General features: G+C 40.8%; 2 protein-coding genes across 2 annotated transcripts; both read left to right on the forward strand.

Annotated features, from left to right (window-relative positions):
* The first annotated feature begins 610 nt into the window (after nucleotides 1–610).
* On the forward strand, nucleotides 611–7,138 carry lman2lb (lectin, mannose-binding 2-like b). Its single transcript, XM_080037097.1, has 8 exons — nucleotides 611–832; nucleotides 1,488–1,606; nucleotides 2,256–2,373; nucleotides 2,667–2,749; nucleotides 3,224–3,385; nucleotides 4,195–4,309; nucleotides 4,503–4,619; nucleotides 5,474–7,138. The coding sequence occupies exons 1-8, from the start codon at nucleotides 622–624 to the stop codon at nucleotides 5,614–5,616; spliced, it is 1,068 nt and encodes a 355-aa protein (XP_079893223.1). The 5' UTR covers nucleotides 611–621; the 3' UTR covers nucleotides 5,617–7,138.
* A 1,306-nt stretch (nucleotides 7,139–8,444) lies between these two features.
* LOC307263549 (leukocyte surface antigen CD53-like) lies at nucleotides 8,445–13,361 on the forward strand. The gene is made up of 8 exons (XM_080044715.1): nucleotides 8,445–8,505; nucleotides 9,030–9,121; nucleotides 9,789–9,977; nucleotides 10,301–10,375; nucleotides 10,480–10,590; nucleotides 11,121–11,225; nucleotides 11,432–11,515; nucleotides 12,751–13,361. Exons 2-8 carry the CDS (start codon nucleotides 9,059–9,061, stop codon nucleotides 12,817–12,819), a joined length of 696 nt encoding a protein of 231 aa, XP_079900841.1. The 5' UTR covers nucleotides 8,445–8,505; nucleotides 9,030–9,058; the 3' UTR covers nucleotides 12,820–13,361.
* Nucleotides 13,362–14,133: the final 772 nt, after the last annotated feature.

Consider the following 14,133-nt stretch of genomic DNA (forward strand, 5'->3'; position numbering starts at 1 on the left):
GATGTAGTTAGCCTATGTAAACAATACACCAAGCCTCATCCATCCCTTTCCCTTTGGCCTACCCCCACTCTGGAGCGAGCATCTCAGGCTGTCTAATGGCGTACAATACTGTCGCTAACTGACGAGGTATTTCTAAATTCACAGTTATAAATGTTTTGTAGCCTACCTGTTAACCCCTTGAAAACAAACCCGTTAAAGGTGGGCCTACATCGGTAGGACACTGGCTTGTGTTTGTCCGGGGAATGAACGAGCTGCTCCGGATGCAAACGCCATTTAAAGGCCCAGTACACATGTGTGATCAACCTCTGGCTGAGCCCATCGCCGCGGAGAATTAATTTTTTCATAGAAATAAAAATGGGAGGATAAAGGACAGGTGTGATGTCAGAATCAGAAATTAGTAATACCCAGCACACACACAGGACACACCTGTTTATATTTGATATCAGTGGTCATTCTATTTTATATGAATATTTTCTATGGAAAATCCATTTATTAAAACCCGTTCAATAAAGTGCGCCAGTGAGGTTTTATTTCGAAAGTAATAACCGGAAGTGTAGTTTTTCCTGGTAGCTTGCTTGAAAACACGTGACCGGTTTGGTTTGAAGCAATGGGAGTGTAAAAATGGTTGCCATTGTAAACCTGTCAAGTCTGGGTCTGGACCGAATGAGAGGTTTCTGGCTTTTACCTCCAATGTTTCGTTTAAAAAACCTCCGTGAATTAACATGTCTCTTTGTGACCGCTTGTATTTTGACGAGCCAGTCGTTGGCCGACGACCAGGCCTTTGCGGAGGACTTTTTGAAGAGGGAATACTCTCTGACAAAGCCATATCGGGGTGAGTTTTCTGTCATCCATTGACGTCAGTGACATTTACGCAAACGTTAGCTGAGTGTTATAGAGCTAAACTAAGTTTAAATTAGTCAGCTATAGCATTTCCTCTTCGCAGTAAATTAGCATTTCCCCCAATTTGGCAATATTCCTGAAAAGCTGGTGCTGTTTCCGCAACCGAGTGTAATAATTAACCCTCAGGCACTTGTTACACACCGTAGCTAATGTCACAATCATGGACATATAAAGAAGGTCACAATACGGGAAATGGTACTTTTTATTAGTCCACAACTTGTAACAGTATGCGAAATGGCAGCTTAAAAACAAATAAGTAAGCAGTCTCTTGTCGGTGAGGACAACGTAAGCTCCGATCAAAGAGATATGACTACGACAAGAGCATTACTGGTGGGGCTCGACGTATACGTTATGACGTAGCGGTATATCTAAAGTGTGTTTTGTCATGTTTTTTGTTTGTTACATGCTCCTTATCCACCCGGTTGTGATATGTCAACTGACAGGATCTTTTACTATCACCATCAAGTCGCTTTTTTTTTTAGGTCTGCCTGTTCTGTTTCACTGAGAGGAAGCAGTTGGACAATCTCTAAAAGTGACTACACACATAACGTATGCTTATGCTATGTATTTATTTTGCTGTATTGCAGGGTTGGGTTTCTCTAGCTCTGCACAGTGGGATCTGATGGGCACTGCCATGGTCACACCGGACTATGTGAGGCTGACCCCGGACATGCAGAGCAGACAGGGAGCGGTGTGGAGTCGAATCGTAAGTCTACTGCAAAAAGCTGCTAAACTCACCCACCCACCCACACTGCACAGCACATCATTATTCATTACACACCTTAACCTCTCACACAGTCACCCTGAAGAGTTCCCATTAACAGGCCTACTCAACAACACCACTCTGATAAAGTTAAAGGAATACTTCACCCATACGGAACCAGCGTTCTATCATTATAAAATAACTATTATAATATAATGAATGAGGTTTTTCTTCCCTCAGTCTTCCCTTAGTCTTCCCTTGGCCCAGCTGTCCTGTTAATCCTAACCCTTACTGTGATGTCACAAGAAGGAAACTGTAGGGTTAGACAGTGAGACCATAAACACTCTTTCTGCCTTTTCTCAGGCTAGGATGATCCGATTTCAATTTTTTTTGCACATTTATACTAAATAGGATCTCCCAGTTCAATACACCTTCATATTCCAACCGGTGAAGTAGGCCTTTAAGTGGCATTCTGTGAAAATAATACAAACCGTCATAAGTTTCACTGACCCTATACCTTTTAGACACGTCAGCTTGTTTTTCAAAAAGGATGGTATGTTACTCGGGTATGCTGCCAAAATGCAATTATGCATAGTACACATTGCATAGCACAAGAATAACCTGCTTGTATTCTTTTTTTCTTGCCTTCCAGCCCCTCTACTTGCGAGACTGGGAGCTTCAGGTGCAGTTTAAAATCCACGGCCAGGGAAAGAAGAATTTAAACGGGGATGGAATGGCTATCTGGTTAACCAAAGACCGCATGCAGAATGGTGGGTAGAGGTTGGAGCCCTCCGAGCTACCTGGATCTAGATGCTATAAGTAATGTAATGTCATGTGAACAATCAGGATGGAGCCCAGTTATCCATGAGCATGTTTACAAAGCCTAGTATTAAGAGTTGGCTCATGTTGGTGCTCAGCTCAACTAAATGAAATAAATGATTTCCTCTGTTTCCTTTACTTGTATAATAAACTGCTGATTTCACAGTCACAGTGCATGTGTGAAAGGGGCTTTATATGACTTGGGATACTCCTCGCCCTGATGCCCCTCACCCTTTCTTCACAGGTCCCGTGTTTGGCAACATGAACGAGTTCGTCGGCCTTGGAATATTCGTGGACACTTACCCTAATGCTGACAAGACCCACGATGTGAGTGAGCGTTTGTAGCCTCTGTTTCATGCCTGCCTTATATCCTCTCGTTAGTATTTTTTTCAAAATGGAGCCTGCGTGAACATTTGAAAAGTGACGGCGATTCTCTCCAGAGATGATTGAATTCATTTGGGCACACAGTGTTAAACGCCTCGCATGGTATAGCTTGCTACTAGTCATATTTATCAGCATTAAAAGTGATTTCAAACGTGTGTAATTTCTCTTCCCGCAACCCCTCTGACATGTGCAGAAGACACATCTTGGAACTCAGGTAGTATTATTAAAACTGTACTTTATTCCATGAGCTGAGAATGTTCATCCATTGTCTTCACCAACCCCACGTCCTACAACCTCATCCATGTGTTTGTCAGTACTGTCTGGTGTCAGGGTGTAGTGCTACATTAGTCTGGCTCAGTGGATGACAGTGTATGTGTTGTTGTTGTTGTGTGTTTAACTTCCATGTCTTCTTCACAGAGGGCCTTCCCGTATGTGTCGGTGATGCTGGGGAACGGGACTCTGTCGTACAGCCACGAGACTGATGGAAGGCCCACTGAGATCGGAGGATGTTCGGCCATGACGCGCAACTCAATCCACGACTCCTTCCTCCTGATCAGATACACCAAGAACAGACTCACCGTATGTTACCCTATGCATTTGTCTTGTTACATAGCTGTAGTCATGACATGAAGTACATTTTTTTAAAATTGATTGTAGAAGCTGATTTTATTTACCGTAAAATTCGGTGTATAAGAAACACTTTAATTATTTTTTTTCAAGTAAAAAGTGTGGCCAATATACCAGTATAAAATGCAGAGGCCATTGCAGAGGAGGCGAAAGATGGCGCTGTAATTGGGTTAATGCTTTATCGCAGAAATGCGCCGTCATTATCAATGTGTGCCGTATTAAGCAAACCTCTACATGACGAGAAAAGCCAAAGCTTAACAACCAACAATGCTAGGTTATCTGAATAACTGTATATAATGTGGAAAGATAGTTGCCAATGTTAGCTATCTTGCTAACAATTCTTGTTTTCTCCAAACTTATCTTTTTTGTGTATTTCGTGGTTATCAGTTGATTCGACTAGCGCATTTATTGGTTCCATTTTGATGATGCCCATCCACAGCTGATGTTCGTTTACGTTGTTTTTCGGATTTACAAAAATCACGTAGGTGGCTGATTTTGGTTTCAAAAAGACACATTTTGCTGGAAGGTGAGAAGTTTGCATGCATTCACCCAGAGACGGACTGTGTCTTATATACCCGTCTGTCTTCTATACCGAAATATACGATAATATTGAAAAGTCCTCTAAGGTAACAGGATTCCCATTGACGGCCCTAAAATACTATATAAGAAATATAAACAAATCAAAAAGAGCATAAAGATAACTGTGAGCATTAGTTAAACCTTCATTAGTGAGTCATACCAGCCCTTCCTCTGCCCTTCAGCTCATGGTGGACGTAGAAGGAAATCAGCTATGGAAAGACTGTGCCGAAATCAGCGGATTGCGCCTTCCAACAGGCTACTACTTTGGTGCCTCCTCCCTCACTGGAGATCTGTCAGGTATGAAGAAGCTGGCTGCAGACCACAGAGAACCTCTCTGTGATTACATGAAGCAGAATGAATATGTATACATGTCATCAGGGAAATTGAAGCTTCTCTCCATATTTACTCAAATGGAGAAAGTCTGTGCACTGCAGGTTTGTGTGAATTCTTCCTTCATGTGTTGCTGACTGCCTTGTGCTTGTTGCTCTAGATAACCATGACCTGATCTCCATGAAGCTGTACCAGCTGACCATAGAGCGAGGTGCTGATGAGGAAGAGGAGGAGGAGGCCACCATCCCCAGTGTGGACAACATGGAACAGTTCCAAGGTAGACGCAGCATGGCTCTCTCCGCGCTATTGGAGGCTACACTGTTGTATTTGTGTTTCTCTAACAACTTGATAATTAACCGAATTGTATTGTATTTTCTGTAAGCTGTTAATTGCTAAATTTGTTTTAGAGTAATGGTGTGAACGTTTACAAAAATGTCGAAACGTGTACACGGTTAACCGTGACATCATTCACTTTTGGTCGTCCGTACCTTTTATAATAGTTCCTAGATTGTCCCGATGGAAATATTAAAAACCATAGACTCTTTATAACAAGAGGTAGTCTCGCACAGCCAGACCAAACTACAGCTAGTAGTAGTAAAGTCTGGAAAAACTGGGCTTGCCCGTCTTCATTTATTTAAACCAATCACAATCGTCTTGGGCGGCGCTAAGCCCAGGAAGCTGCAACCTGTCCTTTCAAAATAGTGTAATTTGGTGCCGACCATTGGACCTATTATAAAAGGTGCTGACCAACACCGTTAATGAGGCGGGCCGTGTGTGAGTGTGCAGCAACATTATGAGCTGGATACTATCAAACCGTATAAAACACACACACACACACACACTTTCTGTTGTCTCCCGTTCTGAGCGGAGCATAAACGGTAGTCAGAATATACAAGAGGTAACCGTGCTCAGGCTGGTTGTTCCTGGAGCAGTGCGAGTGCAGGGCAGCACCAGCGGGGGAGGGGGGAGGGGGGACAACTGGACCTAATAGGAGTGCGTACTGAATATTGCTAGACCTTGGTAAATACCTCTGGATGAAGCAGTCGTATAAACCTAAGTGTACACTGCTGACTGAGAACTGTGATCTGTGTATCATGATAGTGAATATGTCATGCTTTCTTTGCTTTGCAGTGGAAGTGGAGGAGGAAGGGATGGGCGGAGTGCAGTACTTCTTCACCGTGCTCTTCTCCATCCTGGGCCTGGGCGTGCTGGCTGTGGTGGCCATAGTGCTGTACGGCCGCTGGAAGGAGAACCGACGCAAACGTTTCTATTGACCACAGAACAATTGATCCACAGAGCTTTACAGAATGTGTGTTTTTTTCTTTATCAACGTTTCAACACAACAATACAAAGACTGCCGTAGCTTTTCCACCACCGTACAGTCCAACGATCAATGAACAAACTAATGAGGCGCGAAGCCCAGAGCCAAGAGAACATAGACGAACAGGTGAACAGATCATGAACAGATGAGCCAGCTGTGAATCATTTTTTTTTTTTTTTTTTTCTCTCTCTCTTATGTGGTATTGAAGATAGATGAGAGAAAGCTGTTTTAGTAGAATGTTAAAATTCATCTCAACTTAAAGCTATAGTGCGAAACAGGTTACAGCCATCGCCCATCGAGATGACACAAAATTGATTAAGCCTATCAGCTCCGCAATACTCTCTGTACTCCTCAGTATGGCAGCGTTTACAAACTGGCGCAGGAACTCAGAAAAACCCCAAGAAGCGCCCAAGAAATGTTTCAGTTGACGATTCTACCGCTGAGAAAAAAAACCTGGACGTACAGCAGAAGGTATAAAATCCACGAGCGATCACCAAAGGCTTACCGCGTGTAGCTGCGACGACAGTGTTGTCGTAATTACTCAGGATTTCTCATCGGGGCGACAGAAGTCACGCACTATAGCTTTAAAGCCGATTTGGTCTGCAACATCTGCACCAATAGAGACACTGTAGATTTAACATGTTTGCCCATAGGAGTTTGTGGCAAAAACTGGAGAATCAATCGCGGATGCTGTGCGTGTGCGTGCGTGTGTGTGTGTGTGTGTGTGTGTGTTTGCGTAGTTTACTGACATCATGTTACCTTTACTGACATGTAGTTACCTTTTTGTGCCACTTAGTGCTGCCAACGTGCAGCTTTAATCTGAGTTGTAGCTGCTGTAAAGACCAATCAACCTGTGGATCATTGTAGACTTCTTCTTGATGCACTGAAAACAGTCCAACTGTTTAATTGAGCTCCCAAAGCACTTCATAAGCCCGTACATCAATTTAAGTGGATGTATGTAAGCTCTTAGTAATTATATGATTGATGATTCACGGTTCTACAATGTATGTTGTAGATGAAAGGAATGACTGGAGATAGCGGTGCTGTTTGGAGTGTCTAAGCTAGCACCAATAAAGACAAGCCAGTCTTTTTTACAGGTTTGAGCTGCCCCCTTTTTATTTTTTTCCCCATTGGATATCACATATAATTTAGTTTAATTTACTTTCTTAGTTAATAACAGTTATAACTTTTACTAATAATTTCTTTCTGTGACAATGAATCTCATCGGAGCCCTTTTTATAGAAACCGTTTGTTTTTTTCTTCAACCAATTCAGTGATGTTTTTCAAAAATGTCTCATGAAAGAGCTGTGAATTAAATTGCCACACCCTGGATCATGTAGTCAAATGTGAGTTTGAGTAAATTATGAGTATGTGATGTGATCATCGAGGCTGTACTGTTCAGTAAATTATTTTAACATTTACTCTTTTGAATTGTTAAATGTTGTGTAATTTTATTAAACTGTCTACATAGTGTACATTAACGCACAAGTTGATTTCCTTTTTGCAGAGAAAATCCAGTAGTTTGGACACACAGAAATCAAAAAATCTATGACATACATTGGGACACTCCAAACTTCACACCCACCCCCTTACACACCACAGCCCTCAACATATTAATTGACTGTCAGCAGCGCGGACAGAATTGATCATTATTTGACAGTCATACACCTACTTCAAGACCACTTGAGTAACTTAAGAATTACAAGTAATTTACAGAGAGCTTTTTGTTAGGGGTGGTGTCAGGATTTGAACTACTTTTTTTTTTATCTATGAAAAAGTTACGCACTATACCTTTTCAAAGTTAGCATGATGGGTTGGGGAAACAAATGCTAAATGCTCAGGCATTGGTTCTGATCACCCTCCAGCATGACAATGGAGCCAAAGCATACAGCCAGCACAGGAGGCTGTGTTTGAATTATTAAGCCAAAAAGCCTGGACTTGAACCCATGATAGGTAACTAAGTCATTTATTATTTATATAGCACTTTTTAAACTGTTACAAAGTGCTTTGTAAAAAGAAATCGTAATAACTTAAGATATAGAACCCATCTCTCCAGTCCAGTCTGCTGGCTAGTGTGGGAGACACACAGCTTATGTAGACTTACTCTATCTGCTTCCAGAGGTGTTCCTACAAAATGTGTTTTTCAGGTCATGATTTCTAAAACAGTTTTGTAATTCACATCCATGTAGTTCTTAGACCTGTGGAGTCATTTAAAAAAAGAATGGTCCAAACTCCAAAAAACAGTGGATCCTAAATGTTCCATAATGCAAACCAAAAGTGACCTTTGTTTGACCCTCCCTGCCAAAAGCCAGACCTGTGTTTTTTGCTTTTTCATTATGGCTTATAGTGTGTGTGGAATTAATTGGCAAATCAAATTGTTGCAAAAAGTGAAGGGGAAAAAGATCCAAAAAGATGAGGGAATGTCCTTGTACCCCCCCCCCCCCCCCCCCCAAAACTGCTACAGTTTGTTGACCATAGTTCCAATTTAACAGCATCTCCAAACGCTTGTGTATTTGACCAGGATGAAGTAAAATAGGCAGATGACCTGTTGATAAATTCCACAGAGGTGTATTAAAGTTACACTCGCATGTACACAAACCTGACTTTCTCTATCTGAAGATCCTCTTTTACTGTAATTGCAAAGTGTGGACGCCCCTCCTCTTGAGTATGAGCCATGGAGGCATGTTTTCACGGCCAGTATGTAGACAGAGGTCTGGGTTGTCTCTCCTCCTCCCTGCTTATATCTCTTCCTCCTCATACCTGTCTGTCGTCAGTCGACACTGGGGATGTTAGGAACGACACCAAAAATCCTGCCCACTGCCTCCGTCACTGCAATATTAAGGTAAGCCCTCTGATATTCAATACGTTTTAATATGATTGATTAATCCATCCCACTGATTAGACTAGAAATGTATTAATGTCTGTTTTAAACTACAAATAAGTGTGAAATAAAGTGATTTGTGGAGAACAACATACAAGGAGAAATTGAGAATAGATATAGTTAGAGTGACATATCAAGTGTGTTAGGATAAATGATTACTATAAGAGGAAATGTATGCCACTGTGGAACGACAGGGAAGTACTAAGCTGATTTTTTTTTTAAAACACACGTTTCGATACAAACTTGTTACAAATGCTTGATGTGGAGATAAGAGCAGGTACCAATGATTAACTGGAGCTGAATAGGTCACAGTTGTTCATTGTGCCTTATGGCTCAGTGTGTTGCCATACCAAACAATGGTGTCCTGTAAACACTCTGCCTTCACGTAGAGCAGCATGTGGACACACTTCCCTTCAGTATGAGAGGATATCTGTACGTCACTGTAAGAAGTATTCTAATAAAAACCAACTTGTCTACTCTTCCAGATTGTGCGGAGGAAGATAAGCAGTTAAAGATGAATCGCTCCAGGGTAAACTGCGTGAAACAGCTGGTGGTGCATCTGAACTTCCTGTGCTGGGTAGGTGGTTCAAACACAGGGGTTATGTGTTATTGTGAATGTTTAATACATGCTAGTAGTGACCAAGAGGTAGGACACATAAACTTGGTTCATGGCCATCATTGGAATGCACTCCAAATGCCAATGTGTTGTGGTCACCCTCTGTTGTTCAGATAGGGTGACAACCTGTTCCTCTTCCTGAGAGAAGGCATCAACACGCTGACCTCAGGGGCCTTTTATGCTGGCATGGGACTTTTATTGAATCATATTTTGTTATAATTTCATATCACATTGTCAAGTACAGTAGCCTACATCATTGTTTTACATAGTAGTTTGAGCGACTTTTTCTATGTAGCTTTAGTTAACCAAACTAGATTTCTCCCAAGGGTAGCTCTACTGTAGTTTAATTTCTTCCAGTGTGAAGTCATTGGTAGTTTGCAATGCTGTACTTTCAAAGTAGCTTCCACCCCTTCCTTGGCAATCAACTCTTTTGCTGTTTTAACTTCATATGCTGTTAGTAGAGCGTCAGGTCTCCACCAAAGCAAGAAACTGTGTTGGGTCAAGACACAATGATGAGATAATTATAATATTGTTTTGTTGACCTGGCGTTCAGTAGGGACTTATGTTATATTAAAGGAACCCCATTCCAGGATAATCACAGGTTGTGTCTGTCCTGTGTGTGTTTGAGCTGTGCAGTGCCTTCGTGGTGGGGCTGGGGGAGTTCCAGATGGTGCACTCCAAGTTTGCCTCCCTGGTGACCACCTTCTGGCCCATCTACCCAGCCAACACTCTGGTGGTGACCGGCACCATCGCTACCTGTGTGTGTTACCTAGGGGTGCTGGGAGGCATGAAGGAGAACCGCAACATGCTCATCACTGTGAGTATCCAGCAATAGCTTTCATGCCAACAGGCGTTACTTTATATGGTTCAATTACTTAAATAACCAAAGGGAAAGCTCTCTATTTGTTTTTTGGAGGCATTTCAAATATCATAACACAGCTCATGTTAAGGGTGGAGATGGCAATTGTGGTGAACGCTTGTTGTCAAAATCAGTGAATATCTCTTCACGATTTCGACGACAAACTTTCTCCAGAATTGCCGTCTCCACCTTAAAGTGTCAAATAGGCTTAAATACTATATTGTCCGCCTCCAACAAACTAACACTCACCCATCTATGAATCTGATCTTGACTGCTTCCAGTTTTTCGTCCTGCTGTTCGTCCTAATGCTGGTGGAGCTGGCCATGGCCTGTGTGTTCTTCGTGTACAGCAGGGAGGTAGGTATCAGTTCGTACAGTATTAGCCTGTGTAATACGAATTTCAATGTTCAGTAGACAGTAGTGTGTTGCAGATAATGTAACGTTGCCTGTCCGCTGTGCAGATTGACACGTACTTTGAGAAAGACCTGATGAAAAGCTTGGAGATCTACAGACGGACCGGTCCACACGTCAACACCACCATTAAAGATGACTTCGATACCGTCCAGAATCTGGTAAATAAATGATCCACTAGTCTGCGTCGTCAACTTAAAGACCTACTTCAACGGTGGGAATATGAAGGTGTATTGAACTCTGAGATCCTATGTAGTATAAATGTGCAAACATTTTAGAAATCGGTTCATCCTAGCCTGAGAAAAGGAAGAAAGAGTGTTTTATGGTCTCACTGTCTTACCCTACATTTTCCCATGCGTGACATCACACTAGTAAAAATGTAGGGTTAGGATTAACAGGACAGCTGGGCCAAGGGAAGACTGAGGGAAGAAAAACCTAATTCATTATATTGTAATAGAGATTTTATAATGATAGAACGCCGGTTCCGTACGGGTGAAGTATTCCTTTAACATCAACTCCATTGCCATCCGTCTTTAACTGTCCCATTCAATTCTGTTTTTAATGACCACTCAGCCAGGCTGGTAAATATATTTTGCTGATATTTGACACTTTCCATCCTGATCAAGTGAAAGAGATATTTGATATTTAATATTTAATATGATGATTCAATTTTTTGTTTAAAACGATACAGTTTCAGTGCTGTGGAGTTCGTGGTGTGGCCGACTGGAAGGGCGACGTCCCAATCTCCTGTTGCACCCAGGACCCCTGTAAAACACACATCTTCAACTGGGAAAGGGTAACTTATACTGTGTTATCACCGAATACCAACAAAATAATCACACAAATACACAACCTCATATGATAAGACTTATAGACGGATTCTGAGTTTTTTTTTTATATATTTTTTGTCAGTATACAACTTGAATATGATTTTTGAACATTTTAAACCAAAACAAATCCCAATTAAATAATAACTGCACTCCTTCTTTCTTTTTCTCTCAGGGTTGTCTTGGGGTAATGAGTGACTGGTTTGCCGGAAACTATCTTTCCACAGCCGCGGGTGTCGTCACGATGGTTATAATAAAGGTACAGTATATGCACGTACATTTGGATGTTCCAACCGGTGTGGTCTATTTAGGTACTAGACACCAGATATGATTTACAATTTAAAAACTGATGGGGAGTTGTGTTGTTGCAGTATCTAGATACTTTTTGAGAAAGTAATGATGGCCCGTGAGCTCTTTAATACCCTTTCCATCGGTCTGGTTAATTTAGGTTGTCGTAGTATCACCTTATACATTTGAAATGGCAAAAGTTTTAGCAAACAGTTAGACTTCAGAGTTTATTGGGATCATGTTTCCAGCTACCCAAGCTTTAGCTCTGTTTCTTAGTGTCTACCTGCTGACAAAAAATATCTGGCTCGTGGGCTGCTTAATAGTCCACTGTGTTCACCAGCTAGTAGTTATCTACTGTTTTGAGATGGGCAGGAATTGCACCACTGTGGGTTTATCAAAGGTTTTTTGTTGAAAAGATGACGATGAGAGCCGTGAGAGTCAACTAGAGCAGTGAATTTGCTTGAAAGTGCTTGATAGAACCAAAACAGTACATCTGAGAGACGCCAGTGTATTTTACTTACCTGTAGTTTAAAGCCAGAATAATGTACTGTGTATTATTTGACGGTTTGACTTAATGGCTTTCATAATATGCTATATTCTATTGTCTGTAATTGTCTTAGTCTTGAAGGGCGCACAAACACAAGCCCAGTTACACTACTGTACCATGCCTAAGCCTGGCCTGTATTCACACTGCTCCCAAAGATCCGGACCTAGGCACGATTGCGTTTTTCTAATACGTCACCACGTCTTAATGGGTTTGGGATTTGGATAGAATTGTATCCTAATGTTTTTTTTTTTAAATACTTCTTTTTGGGGATTTTCTAAAGAACGTAAACACACAAACAAAAGACAAAATAAAATAAACCACTAACATGGCGAACTGTACTTTACCGGTTTCTAAGGACATTGTTTAAACTATAAACAAAAAATTAAAAGTCAATAATGTGTCACTTCAGCGCCGCTATATAGTCGAGTATCCCAATGTTTTTGAATATTTTCATCCATACAGCCAAATGTATGTATCCAGTTATTCGGGAACAGTCTCATATAAATTGGAAAGGAGCACTCACACTGGTCAAACAAACTAGACTTTAGGGGGCAAACGTACTTGGGCACGGTACAGATGGCCTAGTGTAAATGCGCCCTTAAAACCATTGATTGATATCAGTTCAACTCTGATTTTCTTTTCTTGTCTTCTGTTCACAGTTTATTTGCATGTCCATCACTGTCCCTCTCTTTTGCCACTTACATCGACATGGATTGGCCTACAAGTGAAAAAGGGCAAATACATTTTCTGAACTTTTCAGTGGCTTTGAGCATGTCACCAGGCTTATTTCCCTATGTCAACTTTTATTTTTGTGTTGATTTGTTCCATTCTTTTTTGGTTTTCAATCATTTTCCTCCAATGTTAATTTGTTTAAGATCCTGTGACTGAAATGTGTGAGTACACTTTCACTCTATCTATGCTATCTAATAAAGCAGCACACATGCTGATATAAACTCACTTCTGAGTGGTTTTCATTTGGATGTCATTTGTTTATGGAGGGCCGTAAAACAAAATTAAAATTAAATAAATTAATCAGTAAATTAATTAAGTATTGTCTTAGCCAATGTTGGCTAAGACAACACTTGTGCCATAAATGCACCAAAATAAGACATTCATGAATGATAAAAAGGACATACAATGATTTTTTCTTTTTGATTGTATTTCTGTATTAGGTTACCTTTGTATTAATACCATACATATTTTATTTCATTTAGTAATCTGTTAATTTTAAAATATATTTATTTTTTCATGTATTTTAATGTCTATGTTATTTTCCCTTTGCATTTCCTTCCCCCATTTATTTCCCTTAGAATTTTGTGTGTACTTTTGACATTTCTTTCTGCCTTTCTGCCAAAATGTGCAAATAAAGAGGTTGTTATTCAGAGAGAGAGAGAGAGAGAGAGAGAGAGAGAGAGAGAGAGAGAGAGAGAGAGAGAGAGACTATGCCTTGCTCACACACTGGTCGCTAGCCCAGGAGAGCTGAGGTGCTAAGATAATCTTGGTGAACATAGAGTGAGTTACTTCAACATGTGGATGCTCAGAAAGACTGATCCCTGGGTTAAAAAAGTTTTGTTGCTACGATGCACTTTTCTGCAACGCTGATGATGTTGCTTACATTTCAGATTATAACATACAGTATGTTATGGCTCAAATCACTGATTGAACCACTAAACATCAAGGGGGTGTCAAAAGCTCTGTTTGAATAAATAATGGGTTTTAAATGGTCTACTAAACCTACCATTTAAAATAAGACATTGTAAGTACAAATAAAATAAAATAGGCTTGGTTATGTGGCGTCAATGCTAAATACTGCTTCTGTTCATGTGCATTTCATTGGACTATATAAATACGTACATACTGTAGGGGTGAACGCTCAGTAGGCCGATGATACTACTGATTATGAATAAGTCAGCTGCAACAAAAATAAAAACATTTTCAAACAACTCAATGGGGCTAAAGAAATTGACTCAGCAAAATTCACCAGCTTTACACGGGAAATCTGCTTTTTTCTAAGTCCATCTGAAATCCCTGTTTATTATTTT

This window comes from Ammodytes marinus (assembly GCF_949987685.1).
Source record: "Ammodytes marinus genome assembly, chromosome: 2".
NCBI classification, from domain to species: Eukaryota; Metazoa; Chordata; class Actinopteri; order Uranoscopiformes; family Ammodytidae; genus Ammodytes; species Ammodytes marinus.

Bases quoted from the DNA above. Each gene is read 5' to 3' on its own strand.
- lman2lb (XM_080037097.1), top strand. From the start codon at position 622: ATGGTTGCCATTGTAAACCTGTCAAGTCTGGGTCTGGACCGAATGAGA. The intron at 1,607-2,255 runs GTAAGTCTACTG...CTTGCCTTCCAG, and splicing joins GAGCGGTGTGGAGTCGAATC to CCCCTCTACTTGCGAGACTG. The intron at 3,386-4,194 runs GTATGTTACCCT...TCTGCCCTTCAG, and splicing joins ACACCAAGAACAGACTCACC to CTCATGGTGGACGTAGAAGG.
- LOC307263549 (XM_080044715.1), top strand. From the start codon at position 9,059: ATGAATCGCTCCAGGGTAAACTGCGTGAAACAGCTGGTGGTGCATCTG. The intron at 9,978-10,300 runs GTGAGTATCCAG...GACTGCTTCCAG, and splicing joins ACCGCAACATGCTCATCACT to TTTTTCGTCCTGCTGTTCGT. The intron at 11,516-12,750 runs GTACAGTATATG...TTCTGTTCACAG, and splicing joins TCACGATGGTTATAATAAAG to TTTATTTGCATGTCCATCAC.